Below are 22,869 nucleotides of genomic sequence, written 5' to 3'. Positions count from 1 at the left end.
AGATGGAACAGAATCCTTTACCTACTGACTCTAGACCTCAGCGCACAGGCTAGGTAGACAGAAAAGAATTCATGAACTGAAGTCACTTAAAGGCGAACCCACAGAGGTCTGGGAAAACAACTTACCTTTCTGTCTGAGAAAACAGATGGCCGTGGGCTAGATGCATCTTGACCAAGTTCAATAAACATGGGGTCAAATTGGGTCATCTCATTTTTGCACCTGCAGTTGGAGAGCATGGAAGACCAACTGCAGGCACATGCTAAAAAGGGGGTTTGACAGAATCTTAATAAACCGGCTCCAGGGAGGGAACTGTACACGTCCCTTGGTGGTTAACACTGTCACGAAGATCAAATCAACACATGTGCAAAACTCTACTAAACTCAGGCCTCTGAGCCACCTATGTGGGGTTCCTAGAAAATAGAAACAAATGGTATTTCAAAGGAGAGGTGTCCGACCATTGCTAACCTTTAATCGTGCCACAAAGTGTGTTGAGACACTGAGTTCAGAGGCAGGGTTCCCGAGGATGATCTCGAAGCGGTACTGCAGCCCCAGCTTGTCGCGCACCTCCTGCAGCCGCTCCTTGGCTAACATCGCCAGCTGCACGGAGGGAACCCTGATAATGAGCATGTGTCCCCTCCCACTTCTGGTTTTTCCCGGGGAGCTGATGAGGTCATCCATAATGCTGAGTGTTTCCGGGGTGCTGTGGTCTCGGAGTGACGCCATGGTGGTGAGAGCCATCAGAGCCTCTGAGTACTGCTGGATGAGAAGGTAGCAGCGGACAACCATGCTGTGCAGCCTGGGGTACCTTCAACAGAACACAGGGAGCTAGGATTTGGGCAGCAGGACCAGCTGGGACAGCAAGGTCTTTGTGGGAGGAATGCAGACCTGGCATGGTGGGAAGGGGTTACTGCTCTGTGGTGGGCTGGAGCCGCAGTAGGACCTTGGAGCCCACATCGCTAGAAGGAAAAGTGGAGCTTTAAATGCCTGTGAGTCAGAAACTGTTGGGATAGGTACAGCAAGTTAAAGAGGGTTAAGGATGCTTTAGTGACCCTAGCTTCTCTGAGTGTGGTCTGTGGTCCAGGAGCAGTACCACCTGGGAGCTTGTTAGAAATACCAAACTCCCCCACCCCAGACATCTGAATCAGAACTCACATTCTGACAAGATCCCCAGGTGATTTGTATGCACATTAACTTTTTTTTTTAAAGATTTTATTTATTTATTAGAGAGAGAGAGAGAGAGAGAGAGAGAGCATGAGCACAGGCAGACAGAGTGGTAGGCAGAGGCAGAGGGAGAAGCAAGCTCCCCGCTGAGCAAGGAGCCCGATGTGGGACTCGATCCCAGGACGCTGGGATCATGATCTGAGCCGAAGGCAGCCGCTTAACCAGCTGAGCCACCCAGGCGTCCCTATGCACATTAACTTTTGAGAAGCACTGATCTGGTCAGGTTATTTGTTGACAGAGTCATAACGGATCATCCCCGGACCCTAACCTCTTGTTGGTGGCACTGAGTTAGGATGGTGCTGTTGTCAGCTTATTCCTCTGATACTTAAGACTACAGTAAAGAAAATTGAGACATTAGGATCATGTTTGCCAAGTATCAGACATAAAAAGAATCTATTTCTATAGATTACTATTATATACTAATATATATACTATATATATTATATATTACTGTTATATACTAATATATATATACTAATAATACATACTACTTCTATAGATTATATTATATACTATATTACTATTATAAAAATAACTGTAATTATTATTACTAGTAATTACTAATTTGAGGGTAGCCCCACAGATGGCAGTTAACTGTATCTTCCCATACAATGTGCCTTGGGGCAGAAGAAAACTTGGAGCTGACTGGAGAAATAGCACCCCCTAGTGGCGAAGCCTCCTATCACCAGAGCCCTGCTTAGCTAAGGGAACCTGGCAAAGAGGGGTGTCCTTGCCTCATCCCAACACCCATCGGTACTCCACCCCCACCCCGCCTGGATTGCCAAGTAAGAGGATCACTTTGTTCAAATTGGCACTTTTTACAGCTACAGACCAGGCAGAAAATTTATTTATGAATTATTTATGAGTTATTCCTCAGAAAGCCAGGTCTGTTGGCAAAGTGAGTACAAATGGGCAAAGAGGACCCCTTTGCAGGCACAAGGAGGTGCTGGTCAAGAAAAGAGGTGTTGGCAAAATGAGGATGAGCCTGTGAACTTTCTTTCTGGTTGCCAGCTGGTAGCACAGGCAGCCACCTAGCAGCTGGGTAGACCATGGGGGTGGTTTGCCTTTGTTCCACTTTAAAATTCTATTTAAAGTAGAACAAGTGGTCTGCCAGCCTTGCACAGAAAAGCCCTGGGTCAAATACCAGTTAGGGTCATCAAATGAATAGCGTGGTTTTGAAATACTTCAGAGCTGGAAAGGACTGTGGATGCCCTCCCCTTCCTACCAGAAGGAGAATTAAGCAGCTGACAGAAATCTGGCTACTGGCCCAAGACCATGCCACCGGTCAGGGGCAGAGCTGGGTCTAGACTCACTCAAGTCTCTGATAATGTCTCCTTACGTTGCAAGGATTTAGTAGTTTGGGGAAAAGTGAAGAAATCCTCCAGTTTACTCAACCCTGGGCCAGTTCTTCAAACACTCAATAAATCACAGCTATTATTAGCTTCAGTGACTGGGCTGGAAGAAGTGAGCACACAAGATCCATGTTTAAGGCTTCATGTTTTTGGATGGACCAGATAGGTAAGCCAAAGTTAGAACCCATGGTAATTTTGATCTATAGGCATTTAGATCTCACACTCTGAAAGAAGTCTGAATTTAGACGTGAACAGTCTTCACAACCTGGTTGGTTTGCATTGAACTGTAATTGTTATTTTGTAAGTATTACCAAAGTTGTAAGAGAAGTTGACAGGACTGACTCTGAGTGATGCTCCCGGAAGGGAGGGTATGTTCCAAGCTGGTGGCTGCAGTAGCTGGGTGGGAAACACTTAAAAGGGAGACTCATGGGATGATTTTGGAAATGTAAGATCACATGTGCTATAGAAGGATTAATGTCACAGTGTCAGTTAAGTCTTCTTAATTCCAGCAGCTGCAAAAATATAAAACCCTACTCTGAGGCTGCTCTTTTTGTTGGTACAACGTAATAACTCACTGGTAGGCTCCCCCCACCCGTCCTCATTTTTTATTTCTCTTTCTTTTTTCTTAGCAAAGTTATAGAACAGGTTAGTAAAAAGGTGGCTTGTGATCAATTTGAAGAACAAGAGCTACTAAAAATTAGAATGTGCCTCATCAAAAAGAGTCCACCTGCCCCCATCATCGAAGGTCAGACAGACTCCTGCAGCGGGGGCCAAGGGGACCCTCTACCAGGTTATGTAAATTCTAATGTCTCTGTGACATTTCAAGTCTATGATTCAAGATCAGAGAGAAAAATAGGAAAACCCTTTACTCTTCTGGAGTTTGACCAGGACTTGGGGGAAAAAAGAAAGCAGAGGAGACAGAAAAGTCATGATCTTTAACTCCCAAGGTCAGGGACTGGAGGACGCTCATTAGGAGCTGAACTCACTTCAAAGATTTAATTGCTCCTACTTTTCTCCAGTCTGCAATCCAAATCTCTTGTAGTAAAGTTCAGTTTTTACTGAGTCATCTAAGGGTACTTGACTGTGGTGGATAGAGGGGAAAAGAGAAAAATGAAGAAGTGTAAGGCGTATGGTGGAGGAGGCCCCAGCTCAGAGAAATGGTCTTTAATCAGCAAATCCCTCTGTCCATCTAACCCCTGGTGAGAGCAGTAAAGCATGCTTAGGAGATGATTCAGAGCATGGCAAGTGGTTTTAAGTCCCACCCTGGGTCGCTAGTTTCCTTTGTTCGTCTCGGATGATCACAGAAAACCTACACCAGTAAAAGGTCATCTTAGGAGAGGCTATTTTCACTCTGCCTTTGCATGTCATCTGCACAGCGGGGGCTCCACGAAGCTCCCTGTGACAGTGACACAAGAGACTTTTGGCTATTTTAGACACACAAGTACAGCTAAAGGAAAAGCTGAAGGTCCTTACTTACCTTTCCAAGAGCGTGTTCACCATTTTTTCAAAAGTCTCATCACATCTCAGAAGGGGGCTTGTGATTCCCCACTGTAGAGACTTACTGTATTCATTCAAGCCAAAATACAGCTTCTCCTGGCAGCTCATGTCCTCCTGATTCAAAATAGAGCCAAACCCAGTGAGGAGAGGATACAATGTGTCTTCTTTTCTAGGGGTGTTGGGGGCGGTTTGGAAATCCCTGAAATATGTTATTTGCTGGAAGGTTAAAAAATTGTGAAGAAACAAGTGGGACTACATCAAACTAAAAATCTTCTACATAGCAAAAGAAGCCTCAATAAAATGGAAAGACAACATGTAGTATAGGAGAAATATTTGCAAATCATGCATCTGATAAGGGATTAATATCCAAAATACGTTTATAAAAAACTCACATAACTCGGCAGCAAAAATCTCAAACAATCAAAAATGGGCTGAGGAACTGAATAGACATTTTTCTAAAGAAGACATACAGGGACGCCTGGGTGGCTCAGTTGGTTAAGCAGCTGCCTTCGGCTCAGGTCATGATCCTAGCGTCCTGGGATCGAGTCCCACATCCGGCTCCTTGCTCGGCGGGGAGCCTGCTTCTCCCTCTGCCTGCCTTTCTGTCTGCCTGTGCTCGCTCTCTCTCCCTCTCTCTCTGACAAATAAATAAAATCTAAAAAAAAAAAAAAAAAAGAAGAAGACATACAAATGGCCAACAGGTATATGAACATGTACTCAACACCACTAATCATCAGGGAAATGCAAATCAGAGTAAGGATCTAATGTACAAGATGGTGACTATGTCACCTAATGGGATGTCACCTAAACACCTGTTAATTTTTTTTTTTTTTAAGTAACCTCTAGGCACTATGTGAACTTGAATTCATGACCCCAAGATCAGGAGTCACATGCTCCAATGACTGAGCCAGCCAGGAGCCCACCTCACACTTGTTGGCATGGCTGCCATCAAAAGGAAGAATGATAACAAATGTTGGCAAGGATGTGGAGAAAAGTGAACCCTCATGCTTCGTTGGTGGCAGTGTGAATTGGTACAGCCACTATAGGAAACAATATGGAGGTCCCTCAAAAAAATTAAAAGTTGATCCAGGAATTCCACTTTTGGGTATTTATTCAAAGGAAAGGAAAATGGATATAGAAGAGATAAATGCACTCCCATTTTCGTTGGGCATTATTCACAATAGCCAGGATACGGAAGCAGCCACGTGTCTGTCAGTGGATGAATGGATAAAGAAGATATAGTATGTATATGTCCACACAATGGAATATTATTCAGCCATGAGAAAGAAGGAAATCCTGCCATTTGTGGCAACATAGGTAGAACTTGAGGATATTATGCTAAGTGAAGTAAGAGAGAGAAAGACATATAGTACATGGTTTCACTCATGAGGAATCTTAAAAAAAATCGTCAAGGGACGCCTGGGTGGCTCAGTTGGTTAAGCGGCTGCCTTCGGCTCAGGTCATGATCCCAGGGTCCTGGGATCGAGTCCCACATCGGGCTCCTTGCTCGGCAGGGATCCTGCTTCTCCCTCTGCCTCTGCCTGCCTCTCTGTCTGCCTGTGCTCGCTTGCTCTCTCTCCCTCTGTCCCTGATAAATAAATAAATAAAATCTTAAAAAAAAAATCGTCAAAACTCATAGAAGCAGAGAGTAGAAGAGTAGTTGCCAGGGGTGGGGGTTGGGGGTGGGGGGAATGGGAGTGGGGAAAGTGTGGGGGGAGGGAATAGGAAGAGGTTGGTAAAGGGTACAAACTGTCTACTGTAAGATGAATAAGGTCTGAAGATCTAATGTATAATATGTTGACTATAGTTGTGAACACTATAATATATAATTGACATTTGCTACGAAAGTCAAAATGGAATGTCCTCACCAAAAAATATATATATAATACACACACACACACACACACACACACACACACATATATAAAATAAATGAGATGATGGGTGTGTCAATTAACTAGAAGGGAGGAGTCCTTTCAAATCATCACAATGTACACTTTAAATATCTTACAATTTTATAACAACAAAAAAAGAATGAGATCTTGGAAGCAAAATAAGAGAGAGGGACAGGCAAATCAAGAAACAGACTCTTTATAGAGAACAAACTGATGGTTACTGGAGAAGAGGTGGGTGGAGGGATGGGGGAAATAGGTGATGGGGATTAAGGAATGCACTAGTGGTGATGAGGACAGGGTGATTTATGAAAGTGTTAAATCACTATATTGTATACCCGAAACTAATATAACACTGTATGTTCACTAACTGGAATGAAAATAAAAACTTAAAAAAAAAACAACCAAGAAAATAATGAGTTTTTGCCATTTGCAACCACATAGATGGAACTAGAGGATATAAGGCTGAGATAAGTCACACAGAGAAAGACAAATGCCATATGATTCCACTTACATGTGGGACCTAAAAAAAACAAAATAAATGAACAAAGAAACAAAGAGAAACAAAAAGCAGACTGTTAACTATAGAGAGCAAAAATAAACACATCAAGTAAGCAAGCAAACTGGTGGTTGCCAGAGGGGAGGGGGATGGAAAGATGGATGAAGTAGATAAAAGGGATTAAGAGGTACAAACTTCCAGTTACAAAATACATAAGTCACAGGGATGAAAAAGCACAATATAGGGAATATACTCAATAATCTTGTAATAATGTTGTTTGGTAACAGATGGTGACTACACATCACGGTGAACAGTGAGTCATGAATACAATTGTTGAATCATTACATTATACATCTGAAACTAACATAACACCATATGTTAATTATACTTCAATTAAAAATACACACAAAATAACTATTGAAATATCTTTAATTTTATGTCAATTATACCTCAGTAAGGCTGAAAAAATTTGGCTCATTATATAGCCTGATATTAACTCTACAGTTATCTCTGGGGCAGAAACCAAAATTTCTTTTCCCTTCAAATGAATTAATATGTGGTTAATATTGAGATTTTATTTGTTTGTTTGTTCTGTTTTGTTTTTTTAGAGAGGGAGGGCAGGAGGGGCAGAGGGAGAGAGAATCTTAAGCAGACTCCAAACCCAGAATGGAGCCAGACCTGGGGCTTGATCTCACAACACTGGGATCATGACCTGAGTTGAAATCAAGAGTCAGATGCTTAACTGACTGAGCCACCAACGCATCCATGTTGACATGCTTTCTTAAGGCAGATGGTAACTACACAGATGGTTTGTCCTCTCTTTGCTTTGTTCAGGCATCTTCTGAGGAATAACGTTTTTAGGCTGGTATAGTCACTGGTCAGACTTTTCCCTCATAAAGCAGCTCTCTATACTGATACTTCTCTACAGAACTCTCTGGAGGTCAACAAACTAAAAAACTCTTATTATAAAAAAACTTTTCTGACATCATCTAATGATGGTAATTCAGAAAATCTTATTTTTTTACAAAAAAATTATTTAAAAATGGAATCTATACCTTTCTGCCTTCCTAAGCAGAATTCACTGTATTTATTCTCCTTCTTGATGACTCAGACATCACTACGAAATTAATAACTATTTTGGGATATGACACAAAGTTTCCCTCAGAGGATCCTGAGTTGTGTGACAAGCTGTCCTTAAACATAAATAGCCCCAGAATATTAAGTAAGCTTTTTGAGTTCATGTATCTGGTTTTTTTTTTTTCAAGCTTTCTTTCTTCTTTTCTACATTAATTTTTCCCAGTCATGCCTCCTACCTGTCACGTGTCCTGCGTGTGTTAGTCTTACTTTTATTTGTAATTATGTATTGACATTTTCCTTTAAACACTCTCCAACTCATTTCATAAAGGTAATACAGTAGCTTCAATAAAGTAAGCAATCAGAGGAAGAAGAAGCAAGGGTAAGAGATGTAAGATTGGGCCAGGCATGGAGCTTGTGCTCTCAAAAATGCACACAAGAAGTTTTTGTACATTTTGTTTCTGAGCTTTTTTAGTAACTCAGAAAAACAGATAAGCAACTGTGTGGTTTATAAGGTCCATAAGACAGAAAATAAGGCACTGTTTAATTGCCACTTTTAGTTTTTCTGTGGCCCCCCGGACCAGTTATTCCTCGTTGTTGGAACAGGATCTTATTTGAGAATAAATGCGCCAGAGGACCAGAGTATGTCCTTGTAAACAGTGAAGCTTTAGAGTATACACTGAGTGGCATCTGTTTTGAAGGCCTGGAAGCCTTTTTTTATTTGCTCCCTTCCTTCTAGATAATTGTGTCAAATAAGTCATTTCAGGATGAAAAAAAAAAGCCATTCATTAGAGTTTCTGTCCTTATCTGGACTGCTGGCACAGAGTCAGTGGAAATGACTTCTCTTTTGTGCTGTCTTCACTTTCCTTCTCATGCTTGGTCCTGCTTCTTTGGGAAAATATAAAATCCTACTCCAGGCCTGTTATTTTTCCCTGATGCAGCATTTTAATTCACTGGGCAGGATGCATCCACCTGTCCTCAATTTAATTTCTCTTTCTTAGCAAAGTTATGGTGGGGGGGTTATTAAACAGATAACCTGTAACCAACTGGAGCCAGTATTTTCTTTATTAATCGATAAAGACTTTATAGATTAAGAACGAGATATACTAAAAATAAGAATTAGACATGAATAGTTTCCCCAATCTGTTAGGTCTGCATTAAACTGTAACTGCAGTCTTCTAAATATTATAAACCTTGTAATAGATGTCAGTGGGACCACCCTTTAAAATACATTTTACAGGGGCACCTGGGTGGCTCAGTGGGTTAAAGCCTCTGCCTTTGGCTCAGGTCATGATCCCAGGGTCCTGGGATCAAGTCCCACATCAGGCTCTCTGCTCAGTGGGGAGCCTGCTTCCTCCTTGCTCTCTGTCTGCCTCTCTGTCCACTTGTGATCTCTGCCTGTCAAATAAATAAATAAAATCTTTAAAAATAAATACATTTTACAGGGGTGCCTGGGTGGCTCAGTTACTGGGTGTCTGCCTTTGGCTCAGTCATGATCCCGGGGTCCTGGGATCAAGTCCCACATCAGGATCCCCTTGGTGGGGTGGGGGCCTGCTTCTCCCTCTTCTTCTGCTTGCGTTCCCTCTCTCACTGTGTCTCTCTCTGTCAAATAAATGAATAAAATCTTTTTTTTTTTAAGATTTTATTCATTTATTTGAGAGAGAATGAGTGAGAGAGAGCATAAGAGAGGAGAAGGTCAGAGGGAGAAACGGACTCCCCAAGGAGCTGGGAGCCCGATGCAGGACTCGATCCTGGAAGTCTGGGATCATGACCTGAGCCGAAGGCAGTCGCTCAACCAACTGAGCCATCCAGGCGCCCAAATGAATAAAATCTTTTAAAGAATAAAAAAATAAAATGTGTTTTACAAAGCTCTGAATGATGTTACTTGAAAGAAACAGGGCATTCCAAGAATCACAAATCGTACTGAATCCTTTGGTCTTTTGGGAAAATGTCCCTTCTCCCACAAAAACAAAAAAATAAAAAAACTCCTCCTCCCAAAGTCCTACCCTCCCAGTTCCCCCTCACCCACAGCTCTCCCTGTCCTCTCCCTGCTGTCCTTGCTTCTCACCAGCCAAATGCTCGGCTCCCTTGAAGGTCACCAAAGACGGCTGAGGCCAAATCCAGCGGCCTGTACCTGTCAGTCCTTGGCCACAGCCCTCTTGGCAGTTCTCTTCATTACCTTCCTCAACGATTTTATCCACACCAGCTGCTTCAGTGACCACTGAAATTCTTGACGAAATATTCCAAATCTACATCAAAAATCCCCAGGAGAAACTCCAAATTTGCATTTACATCCGTGCACTCCTCAGCTTTAACTCATTCAAAGTCCACCTCCTTTGCCCTCCACAGATCACTCTTCCCCTTGAACTTGGTTCCAACTAAAGGCATCACCTCAAAGAGATCTCCGACTGTTCTCTCTTCCCCAATAAAAAAATCCTAGAAAATTCACCGTTTCTCCCATACTTTTTCTGGCTAAGACCATGATTTATGTATTTGTTAATTTGAATCTGAATTATCAGAAAAGCCAGATGACTGCTCTCCCCATGTTAAATCACTTTGACTTAACCTCTACCCTGAATGAACTGCTTTAAAAGCAGCCTCTCAGTATCTCGTAGAGCTGAACATATGCATTCATTCCCACATAGACACCCAACAAAAATACATACCTGGGTCTAAAATTTACATTACTAGAATGTAAATAACACCAGTACTTGAAATAAATGAATGGGATGGATAAGTGAATTGTGGTGGTCACCCAGTGTAATCTATATACGGCAATATGAATGTTTTATGACTCATGAAAAATAGAGAAAAATCTCACATGCTGAGCAAAAGCTACATACAAAAGAGTGCATACTGCATGATTCCATTTATATCAAGTTCAAACCTGGGCAAACCAAACCTATGGGGTAAGAGGCCAGAGGAGTGTCAGCCTTCTGTGGGAAGTGCCTGTTTTCCAGGCTAGTGGTAATGTTTTTTTTTTTTCTTCATTTCGATGCTGGTTCTACAGGTGCTTTCAGTTTGTGAAAATTCATTAAGTTGCACATTCACCATGTTAGTATGAAAATGAAATATGTATATTCTGATAATATAATTGACTCTTGAACAACATCAAGTTTGAACTGCATGGGTCCAACTTACATAAGAGGCTTTTGGGGTTTGTTTTTGTTTGTTTTTTGCTTTTATTTCTTGCTTTTTTTCTGCAAAAAGCTTTATTGTTTTCATTTGGTGCAGGGTTTGGGAGAGGGCTCTAGGTGGTTAAAAAGTTGCCTAGTGGATGCAGGAAGAGGCTCAGGCAGAACCCCGTTCACCCAGGGGGATGCCCATGGGCCCCTCAAGGGGCCAACTTCTTGATGAGTTTCACCTCCTCATCTAGGAAGTGGTTCTCCAGGAAGCCATAGAGTTGGGAGTTTGTGTGGGCAGAACCCAGAGCAGGCAGATCCAGAAGGCCCTGGTTCAGATTCTTCTCTAGGACCATGGGTTTACACTCATCTTGAGAGGGCTTCCGCGTGGCCTGAAGAGTGAATGGCTGCTGGGCTGATCTTGTATCTTCAATAGAACCTCAGCCCTCTAGAGCCACTTGGCTGAGGTTGGGACAGAAGGCCAGGGAGAGACAGGCATTGGAGCCCTGTGTATGCATGTTGACCAGGCAGGTGAGGGTAGCCTCCACCTTAATGGAGTCATCTGGACAAATCCAGGAGCTTGTGGTTGATTGGCAATAAGGACCTAAGCTCAAAAACTAGTGATGTCTAGTCCTGGAGCCAGAGGATGGCTGAAAAGATGGTTCTGAAGTTACAACTGGAAAAGAGGTTGGAGGGTGGTTGGAAGCTCGGAGAAGAGATATCCCTGGGTCTGTTCCATCCAAACACTGTTGAAGCAAGAGACAGATCTGCAGAACCATCAGTTGCTCTGCCTCTGTGTAGATTTTTTTACAGTCCAGTACTTTAAATGTATTTTCTTTTTCTTATGATTTCCCTAACCCTTTCTTTTCTCTAGCTTACTCTATTGTAAGAACACGGTATATAATTATATAATATACAAAATAGATGGTAATCAACTTTTTATGTTCTTGGCAAGGCTTCCAGCCAACAGTAGGCTATTAGATAAGTTTTGGGGGAGACAATGGTATATGCAACTGTGCAGGCGTGGGTGCTTCTGACCCCTGTGTTGTTCAAGGCTCAACTATGTTTTTAATAATACTATGCCCTTTTGAAAAAATTGTTAATGCCTGTGTAATAAGTGTAAACTTTGCCAGCCTGGAACTTTAAGCCTCTATCTATATATTTCCAGGTTTCTTTTCATCCCCTTAGTGTTCTCTGAAAAATCTCTGTTTCCTCTTCTGTGGTCCGCTGACAGGAGTACCTGAGCGCAGTCCTTCTGCTCTTGCAATGCCCATCCACAGTGCTCTCTCCATGTTGCCTTTCCTAGTGCTCTCAGATGGGTGGGACTTCTCCCTCCTTTCAACTCCCAGAGCATTTTGATTTTTTTAAATTTTCTTATTCTACTCGTTGTTTTGTTTTTACTAATAAAAACTACACATTCAAGGTGTACAACTTGATTTTTTAAAAAATTGAGATGCAATTGACATGTAACATTGCATTAGTTTTCCAGGTGTATAGCATAAGAATTCTATTTATGTATAGGGCTATCTTGGAGATTTGACGGTTTGGTTCCAGACCACCACAATAAAGCTGGTGGTCAATAAAATGAGTCAAATGAATTGTTTGGTTTCCCAGTACATACAAAAGTTATGTTTACACTATATTGTAATCTATTAGGTGAACAGTAGCATTATGTTAAAAAATCAATGTGCATATCTTAAATTAAAAGATACCTTATTGCTTAAAAATTCTAATCATCATCTTAATTTTTAGCAAATCATAATCTTTTTGTGGGTCAAGGGTCTTGTCTTGATGTTGATGGCGGCTGACTGATCAGGGTGGTTGTTGAAGGTGGGGTGGCTGTGGATATTTCTTAAAACAAGACAATAGTGAAGTTTCCCACATCAATGGACTCTTCTCTTCATGAATGATTTCTCTGTGGCGTGTGATACTGTTTGATAGCATTTTACCCACAGAACTTCTTCCAAAATTATAGTCAATCCTCTCAAACTCTGCCACTGTTTTCCCAACTAAGTTCATGTAATACTCTAAATCCTTTGTTTTCATTTCAACAATCTCCACAGCACCAGGAGTAGATTCCATCTCAAGAAACTATTTTCTGTGCTCATCCACAAGAAGCAGCTCCTCATCCATTCAAGCTTTATCATGGGCTTGCAACAATTCAGTCACATCCTCATGCTCCACTTCTAATTCTAGTTCTCTTGCTATTCCCACCACACCTGCAGGGACTTCCTCCACTGAAGTCTTGAATCCTTCAAAGTCATCCATGACTTTGGAATCAACTTCTTCCCAACTCCTGCTAATATTGATATTTTGACCTCTTCCTATGAATCATGAATGTCTCAATCACCTAGAATGGTGAATTCTTTCCAGAAGGTTTTCAACTAACTTTGTCCAGATCCATCAGAGGAACCACTATCTATTGCTACTATAGCTTTACAAAATGTATTTTCTTAAATCATAGGACTTGAAAATTGAGGTTACTCCTTGACCCATGGACTGCAGAATGGATGCTGTGTTAGCAGGCATGGAAACCACGTTCAGCTCATTGTGCATCTCCATCAGAGCTCTTGGGTGACCAAGTGCATTGTCAATGAGCTGTGCTATTTAGTTCACATTCTTACATGGATGTGGCATTATGCCGCAATGCTAAATCCACTAACGTGTTTACAATAGTAACAGCAAAGATCAATGATCATAGATGACCATAATAAATATAATAATGAAAAAGTTTGAAATATTGTGAGAATTACCAAAATGTAACACAGAGATGTGAAATGAGCAAATGCTGTTGGAAAAATGGTGCCAACAGACTTGCTTGATGCAAGGTTGCCACAAATCTTCAATCTGTAAAAAATGAAATATCTGCGAAGTGCAATAAAGCAAAACATAATAAAATGAGGTATGCCTTCATATATATTGTAAAATGATCGTCAGAGTAAGTCTCTCAGCCCATATATTGTAATTTTTTTTCTGGTGATGTGAAATTGTAAGATCTACTCTTGTAGTCACTTTCAAATATGCCATACAATATTAACTGTATCTCCAGGACTTACTTATTTTATAATTGGAAGTTTGTACCTTTTGACCCCATTCACCCTTTCACCTATCCCACTCCTGCCTCTGGTAACCACCAAACTATTTTCTCTATGTATATCTTATTCTACTTTCATAACAGTGACCTTAATATGTACTTTGCTTTCTCCCTTAAGCAGTTAGTTCTCTCTGTGTGTTCTTGGAAAGGTCTAACACGAGCCCACAAGTGCTCAGTATTTTTTGAATTGAATTACTCTGCTTTTCTCAATTTTTCCTTTTTGAAGACATTGACCTCAAGATAACAAAAGGAGGCTAATAGTTAGGAGTTTCTTCCCTAATGTGTAAGTATGTTGTTAGGTTCAAAGTTTCTATCTTTCTTCTATGCTGATCTCAATTTCATAGTGATAATTTTTTAAAAACCTTAATTAGAGTATAATAACTCTCTATCCCTCAATTATTTTAATTAAATCCTAGGTATCAATCTTTGATTCATAAATGCTTCACTAGATGCCTCTCAAATAAGAACCCCTTAAAAAATAACCATAGTACCATTATTGTGCCTTAAAAAGCAACCATAATCATAGCAATGACTTCTTTTTTAAAAATTTTATTTATTTATTTTAGAAAGAGAGAAAGGGAGACAGAGTGAGCAGGAGTGGGGGGAGGGGTAGAGGGAGAAGGAAGGAGAATCTCAAGGAGACTCCATGCTGAGTGTGGAGCCTGATATGGGGCTCCCTCTCACGACCCTGATATCATGACCTGAGAATCAAGAGTTGGATGCTCAACTGACTGAGCCATCCAGGCACAGAAGAATGACTCTTAAGGAAAGTTATTTTTAGCCTATTTCCCTATTATTTTATGTCAGGAGAAGGGAAAGCGCCGAAGCTATGAGTTTTTCCTATCACTGGTGTGATCCCTTCTGGAAAAGATGACACCAACAAGGTTAATTAGGATAGTTCTCTTCTCCCCTCCCCAACAATATATTAAAACTTAACATTTAATAGGAAAACTGTTGGCTTAAAAAACAATTTTTCCCTTCACAAGTTTTATTGGCAATCCTGTTCCATGTCAGGGCAACTACTTGGGTAGTCTACAGGTGTACCTGACACTTGAGAGGTAAAAGAACTGAGCTAGCCTCTTACTCTCACCTGGAATTTGACATCCAACTGATGAAGATGGCATAGAGAAGATACTAACAAAGTGAGAGCTCAAAGAAATTTCTATGTGATAGTGAACACACTTGAATTCTCACAAGGGAGGCATGGTTGATGCCACCATGATTCAGTCACCTGAGCTTGCTTGACTACAAAGGACAAACCAATACTCAAAAATAAGAGCTACAAGTCAGGGAAAACTTACCTACTTCATAACAGAATGAAATGCACTGGGTTGATAAATGAGTAAATGTTATTCTTTTTTTTTTTTTTTTTTTAAGATTTTATTTATTTATTTGTGTGTGAGAGAGAACAGCAGAGGGAGCAGCAGGCAGAGGGAGAGGGAGAAGCAGGCTCCCCACTGGGCAGGGACTCCCCATGTGGAGTTCCATCCCAGGGCCCTGAGAACATGATGCTTAACCAACTGAGGCACCCAGGTGCCCCTAAATGTTATTCTTGCATCTGGCATCTTTTACTTAAACATGTTTATTTAAAAATACCCATAATGTTCAATATTTTTAAACAAAGAATCCATTGCTTAATGGCTAATCTTCATCATTTTTTATGAAACACTTATTTCTTTTCTTTGATAATATATTTATCATGCACTATATAGGTCACAGAAAATATCTCCCATGTGTTAGGGATTGAAGCCAAAAAAACATACAGTCTTGAATATGTACAACTTTGAGATGGCTGCTCTAAAAACATTAAGTGTGACTACTGAGTAATTTAAAATAACAGTATCATAATCCTGTTTCAACCATAAGACTAAGAACTGATTACAAGAAAAAAATCCAGGGGCACCTGAATGGCTCAATGGGTTAAGCCTTTGCCTTCGGCCCAGGTCATGATCCCAGGGTCCTGGGATCGAGCCCCGCATCGAGCCCCGCATCGAGCCCTGCATCGGGCTCTCTGCTCAGCAGGGAGCCTGCTTCCTGCCCCCTCTCTGCCTGCTGCTCTGCCTACTTGTGATCTCTCTCTCTATGTCAAATAAATAAACAAAATCTTTTTTTAAAAATCCAGTTGCTGGGGAACATAAGCATAATTTACAGTCACAGATCAGTAACACTGAAACATGACAGAAGAGCTATTCAAAAGGACAACAAAATTTCCAAATTTCAGATTGAAATTCATCTTTTATTTTATTTTTTTACATATTTTATTTATTTATTTGAGAGAGAGAGAGACAGAAATAGTGAGAGAGAGAGAGAGAGAGGGAGAGAGAGAGAGCATGAGCAGGGAGGAAGCTCGATGCCAGGACCCTGGGATCACAACCTGAGCCAAAGGCAGATGCTCAACTCACTGAGCCACCAATGTGCCCCTAAAATTATTGGTGGCTGTATAAGACAGTATCACATTTTGGGGGTGGAACTATATAGGATGGATAATTCTGTATCTGCATGATAACCTAAAAAAAGAACATAATCAGATTGATATAGGACACTAATCACTAGTCTTTAGACTTACAATAATTGTAATTATATGGAACTTTTAGGAGATAAATGTTAGATTTTTGAAGTCTCATGTTATTTTACAGAACCATGACAATATTTTATTACAAGATTCTGCTCCCTGGGGGACTGAGAACATGGCTGTGCCTCAGAGAGCAGAACAGAGACTCACCATGCCGTCCAGCTGTATCCAGTGAACTTCATTGCTGGAGCTGATTCGAGACTGTTGGGTCTGTAGTGTGTATGGGAAGGAGCTAACCTGGAGCACCAGCAGATTGAAAGCTTCCAGGACTTCTCTGCAGTTAATGACTCTATCAGCCAATCCATGACTGGGTTCGCCATGTGACAAAGAACCCGAAATGACACTGGAGAAATATTGAAAGTCATGTTAATACCTCCTAATTGAAGGGACTAGATACAGAAGCAGACATCAAAGTGGAGCTAATGTTTTCATTTTTGTTTTTCTAGTTCTTTTTAATTGGGAGCAGGATTAGAGGCAACCAACATTTAATTCAAAAGATCAATAATGACACTCCTTCTTACCATTTTCAGACAGATCTTAGATATTTTTTTCCTGTTTCAGTCTGCCTCTATTATACCTCCAAGTGTAACTCAGTTCTACAGGCCAAGGATACATAAATCTATAGCTAAGATGGATCACTTTGGTCTGAAAGCTCATCTGAACGAGGCTTCTCCATCAAATCAGGATGCTCATAACGGAAATGACTGGTACCCCAGAGAAGCCCCCAAACTGCGAGGGATCCCCTCTGTGTTAACATCACTCTCTTTCCTCCCTTGAGCATGTTAGACTATGCGGAGGCTACAGAGGGACCACTTAACTCCTTCCTCCCCATGACCAAAATTTTTATATCTGAATCATTTTCAGTTCTGTTCAGTTTGGATGTACTAGGTTGTTATGTAGCCTCAAAACCACATTTTTTTTTTTGTCAAAGAAATAATCTCAGTGCCCTGGGGAATTAAATATAGAGTGATCCAATATACATCCTCAGAGTTATTACCCCAAACTTTCAAAGATGAGGTACATCAGGTGACTGAGCTATTTTTGCTCATAGAAGACTAGGAGAAACTGAACAGCATCTGGGCAACCTTCGTCCCTTCCTCCCTCCCTCCCTCCCTTCCTTTTTCTTTTACTTTTCTTACTTTCTTCCTATTTCTCATTCCTTCCCTTCCTCCCTCTCCCCCCTCCCTCCCTTCCTCTTTCTCTTTTGTCTTTCTTTTTCTTCCTTCTTTCTTTCTTTCTTTTCTTTTTTCTTCCCTTCCTTCTTTCCTTCCCTCCCTCCCTTCCTCCCTTTCAATCTCCTTCTTTTTTTCTTTTTCCTGCCTTCCTTCCTCCATCCCTCCCTCACTTACTTTCTTTCTTTCCTTCCTTCTTTCTAACATGCTATGCAAGATCTTATTTATGCCTGCATACGGCTTTAGAGTTCAGATTGTAGAATTCCAAACACATTCTGGCTTCTGAACAAGTGCTTTTGCAATTCTGATATTTCTACAATAGACCCCAAATCTTTCATATGCTTAACCTCAGTGTGTCCAAAGAAAGGAAAACCTACGAACACTCGATGGTGCCCGAACTTGCCTTTTTAATCCATAAGATGAAAGATACACCCTAACAGATAATTACGGTAATTTGGTCTGGGAGCAAAACTGGCTCCATCATGCCACATTTACTATCTTTCACTGTAAACCCACCTGAGGAATAGGATATTCTCTTGTTTAAACTGGTAAATTGGGGAAAGTTTCAGATTTGCTCTAACATCTTTTTTTTTTTTAGAGTTTATTTATTTATTTAAAGTAATCTCTATACTCCACATGGGGCTCAAACTCATAAAGTCAAGATCAAGAGTCATATGCTCTTCCGACAGCAGGCACCCCTGCTCTCAGATCTTTAAGTGGCATCTTTACTACTGTTCAAGGTACCCAGGTAGAGAGAAAGGCAAGGAAGAGGAGCAACAGGAGAAGAGGAAGGTGGGGAAAGGGGGAAAGGACTGGGAAGGAAGAAGAGTGGAGAAAGGAAAGCACATGGCCCTTCTGGGAGCTCATGAACATCAACCCTCCTGCTGTTGCCCTTTCTCTGAGACAGTTGAGTTCTACAATACCCTGAAGACAGCTTTTTAACGGGTTGGTTTCTTTCTTTCTTTCTCTCTCCCTTCCTTTCTTCCTCCCTCCCTCCCTCTCTACCTCCTTCCTTCCTTCCTTCTTTCCTTTCTTTCTTAAAAGATACTTTTTTTTTTTATTTGAGAGAGAGAGAGGGAGCCCATGAGGAGGGGGAGGGTCAGAGATAGAGGGACAGATAGAAACTTAAGCAGACTCTCCACTGAGCAAGGAGCTCAAGGCCAAGACCAGGATCAACCTCAGGATCGTAAGTTCATGACCCTGAAATCATGGCCCTGAGATCACGATCTGAGCTGAAACCATGAGCTGGCCATTTAACTGACTGTGCCACCCAAGTCCCCTTTAACAGGGATATCTAAATTCACTCACAATATAGTTAAAATGAAATCAACACTAAATTGGTTGGGAAAGTTGAGAGCACAGGGAAGGAGTAGGAATAAGTTACCAGTAAGAAGATGTCAAGTGTTAGGGTCTCTGGGCTTTTTGGGAATTTATGATAAAACCATTGCTGTACTAGAAGAAAAGCTATATTTGCTCACTCTGAAGCAATCACCTCGTTAGTTCCACATGGGAGTTGTCATGAACCAGCACAAACAGTGTGTATGGGTTCTGTTTTACCCTTCTCATAAAAACTTCAAACTTGGTTTGAATCTCATTGTCTAGACGAACAACATATTTCTCTGCTCTCTGATAAGCCATCCCATTTTCCTCCAGACCCAAGTCTACAAGGACACCTGCCAAGAAGAAAAAAGGTGTTTATCTTTTCACACATACATACATAAATGAAATAAACTGAAGTTCAATGTCAACTGATATACCAGGTAGTAGCTGTATGTATCGGTTTTTACAGAGCAGATACTTCTCTTGTATATTCCCCACCAGAATTTTGATGAGGAAATATCAGATTTCTTTTTCCTTAGACCCCCCTCCCCACCCCATCTCCTACACCTCACACAAAGGGCAACAGGGAACAAACAACTTCATACACTAAGTAGAAGCGATCAAATGTATGAAGGCAATGTCTAATTAAATTCTATTTGTATTGAAATGTTACTACTGACAGTTATCATAGGCAACTCAGAGGTATAGCTCTTGACCAGATTAATATAATCACATAAGCCTTCTTTACCCCCAAATTTAGCAACAAAACATATATAAGAGAAAGGAAAACAACATAAGATGTCCAAATATACCATAAGTAGACTGGGAGCTTTTTTAGGTAATATTTTATTCATTTTATACAGTGAGAGTTTTGCATAATGTCTAGAGTATGGGCAGTCCTCAATGAATATTGGAGTATGTACCAAATTAATAAAATGAATGGAATTGCCCAAGATTACTATATTCTGCAAATATTAGAAATGGAAACTTCTGTACTGTATCATTATCTCTGTCTAGAATATAATTACTTCTATATTCAAACATCTAAAAAGTTTGAGGCACATGAAGGTGTTGTTGGTATAATCAGTTAAAACACAAAATCCCCCTTCCAAATGAAGAGACAAAATGATAAATATGTGAGGTGAAGGACGTGTCAACTAACTGTATTGTATAAACATTTTACGATATAAAGAAATGTCAAATCCTCAAGGTGTACACTGTACACCTTAAACTTATACAACGTTATATGGCAATTATATCTCAATGAAGCTAGAGGAAAAAACCCCAAACCAAGGGTAACCTCCTCTTCCAGACCTTTAGCTGCATGGGGGGGAAGGACTAACCCCCAGCCCCGACCTTGAAATGAGAGCCTTGTGACTCAAGCCCACAGCCCTTTAAGGAGAAGGAACCAGAAGGCTAATTTTGGGGTTAGATATGTTATGGAGGCCTTGAGGATCAGCCTGGGCTCCCAAAGCTAGAGGATATCTATTTAGCATCTAATATCAGCCAAATCCCCACCAGCCACAACTATGTGAAAAAAAAAATTAAAAAGAAACAAGTTAATTTAAGAGACTTTTATAGAGTTATGTTGACTTAATTTTATCTAGCTTTTCTTTTCAGATAAAATCAGCTCAATTACAACTATATGCAATTAACATCTAGACACTGTAATAGTAATAGTTCTAAATGGTATAAAAGAAAACAGGAAGAATGTTTTACCATATGGAAAATTCATTATACAAGAAAAAGTGAACAGAAAGATCATTTTGCTTTCAAACATTTTTCATGAGAAGATTTTACCCAGACATTGTTTTCAATTTTCACCCAAATGTAGCAAATGTTACTGTGACTATACCTGAAACCAGTCACACATGTAATGTGGCAGGTATCCTGATTTTTCTTAAAGTGGATTGCTTGTAAAATTCATTCAGCATTCCATAGTGGTTTACTGAGCATACCAGGCACCATGTGAGGTATTGTGCTAGTCATCGGGATGCACAGGAAAGCAGGACAGAGGTCTTAACCTCATGGAGCTTATGATGGAGAAGATGGATAATTTTGACAAGTGTCACGATGAAAGACAAGGACATACTATGGGAGGAGGTGATAGAGGAGGCAAGCAGAGAAATAGAGAACCGACTTAATCTCTGGGTGTTTCTGTTTCCTTAATCTGTATAATAGAGAGAAGAGTGCCAGTTGAAAATAAGTCTATGTTTCCTAAATTTATCCCTAGGAAATAAGCAGTGCAAGTTAATGGTAACTTACTAGAAAAGACCATAAGTAATTCATAAAGAATAAAAATATTTCTTATGGATAATTAAGAGTTGACTACATTTCAGAACAAATGAATAAAGACTTTTGACAGGTCAATTTCATACATGCCCTAATGGAAAGACAAAGTTCCATGAATCTAAGAGGTTGTTCTCTTAGATATGACATGTGACTATGTGGCCATCTGGCCCTGCAGGGGTGAATTTGGGTGGGGAGCAGGCACATCATAGATACTTGACATTTTAATTTCTAACTGGGCATTTTTAGTAGGTAATCCTTACCTTTAAAGTTTGTTTTAGACTTGCTTTTATTTTTAAGTATTGTTTCTTTCCTGGTTATGAAAGTGAAAGATACTCATCTTGGAAAAACTGGAAAGTATAGAGATATATTAAAAAGAAAATTTTTTTAACTCAAAATAATAATTTTTTAACTCAAAATAAGCTACTGTGAACATTTCTGTGCACTCCTTCCTGTGTCTTTTCCTATGCATATCGTGCTACCTAACATTTTGTAATTTTGTATTTCCTGATATTTTTCACTTGTGACTGTAAAATAAGAAACAAACGATCATTGTTTATTAATAATATGTCTGTGTAGAAAATGCAAAACAATCCACAGATAAATAAAACATAAGAATTTGGTTAATCGGGGTGCCTGGGTGGCTCAGTGGGTTAAGCCTCTGCCTCTGCTCGAGTCATAATCTCAGGTGTCTGGGTTCGAGCCCCGCATCAGGCTCTCTGCTCGGCAGGGAGCCTGCTCCCCACTCTCTCTCTTCCTGCCTCTCTGCCTACTTGTGATCTCTGTCAAATAAATGAATAAAATCTTTAAAAAAAGAATTTGGTTAAGTTAATAGAGTCAATATCAATTTATAAAAATGGACTGCATTTCTATACACTAGCTGTAAGCAATCAAGAAGGATATATGTTTTTAAAAAAACATTTGCAATAACATAAAAATATTAAGTATCTAGGAATAAAAGTATATAAGATCTCTATAAAGAAAATGATGAAACTATTAATGACATTAAAGAAGACCTAAACAGAACTATATCATAGAAACAAGCAAATGTCTATCAGTAGTACACTGATTGTTTAAAAATGTGTAATATATTCATGTAATAGAATATTAAAAAGCAGTAAAATGAATGAATTACAGTTACACATAACAACAGGATCAATCTCAGGGATGTAATGTTGCGTATAAAAAGTAAATTATGGACACATGCATAGATTCTATTTACAAAAGTTCTAAAGGTTGTGAAATTTAGCAATATATTGTTTAGGAGTTATTGTGTTTATATATTAATATAGTTATTATAATATAAATTAATATATAATGTTTAGGAGTTAGCAAAACTATAAATGAAACAAGGGAATAATAAGCAGAAAATTCAGAATAATGGTTACCTTTGAAAGAAGAAAAACATTGACATCAGGAAGGAAAACAAGACTCCAGTGTTCCTTATTTTAATGGGTATGTAAATGTTCACTATATTGTGATTTATAATATCTTTTATAAATTTTATAAATTGGATTTATTCACTATTTAAAATTTCTTAAAAGAATGCAAATATCCATCCATATTTTAGAAACTACTTGAAAACATTAATAACTATATTGAATTCTATTTGATGGACATATCATCAATGAAAAGTGACTATTTCCCTTTCATTTTCTATTTTGAATATTATGGAAAAGACCAGTGTAATACCCTTCAATTAGATTCACCAATTGTTAATATTTTGTTGCATTTGCTTTTTCTCTTTATTACTTTTTATTTATTA

General features: G+C 39.8%; 1 protein-coding gene across 1 annotated transcript in view; it reads right to left on the bottom strand.

Moving 5' to 3' along the window:
- Positions 1 to 22,869, bottom strand: part of LOC111142538 (growth regulation by estrogen in breast cancer 1 like) — a 142,488-nt gene that overhangs the window by 44,294 nt on the left and 75,325 nt on the right. The window contains exons 14-17 of the mRNA XM_022495796.1: positions 18,988 to 19,168; positions 16,474 to 16,666; positions 4,051 to 4,184; positions 466 to 805 (exon numbers count right to left, since the gene is read on the bottom strand). Coding sequence (XP_022351504.1) covers positions 466 to 805; positions 4,051 to 4,184; positions 16,474 to 16,666; positions 18,988 to 19,168 — 848 coding nt within the window. The remainder of the gene's footprint in view (positions 1 to 465; positions 806 to 4,050; positions 4,185 to 16,473; positions 16,667 to 18,987; positions 19,169 to 22,869) is intronic.

Source organism: Enhydra lutris, unplaced genomic scaffold, assembly GCF_002288905.1.
Source record: "Enhydra lutris kenyoni isolate GAN:26980312 unplaced genomic scaffold, ASM228890v2 scaffoldscaffold8, whole genome shotgun sequence".
In the NCBI taxonomy this organism is placed as follows: Eukaryota; Metazoa; Chordata; class Mammalia; order Carnivora; family Mustelidae; genus Enhydra; species Enhydra lutris.
The sequence above is the reverse complement of the archived record's forward strand: the minus strand, read 5'-3'. Positions and strand labels throughout refer to the sequence as shown.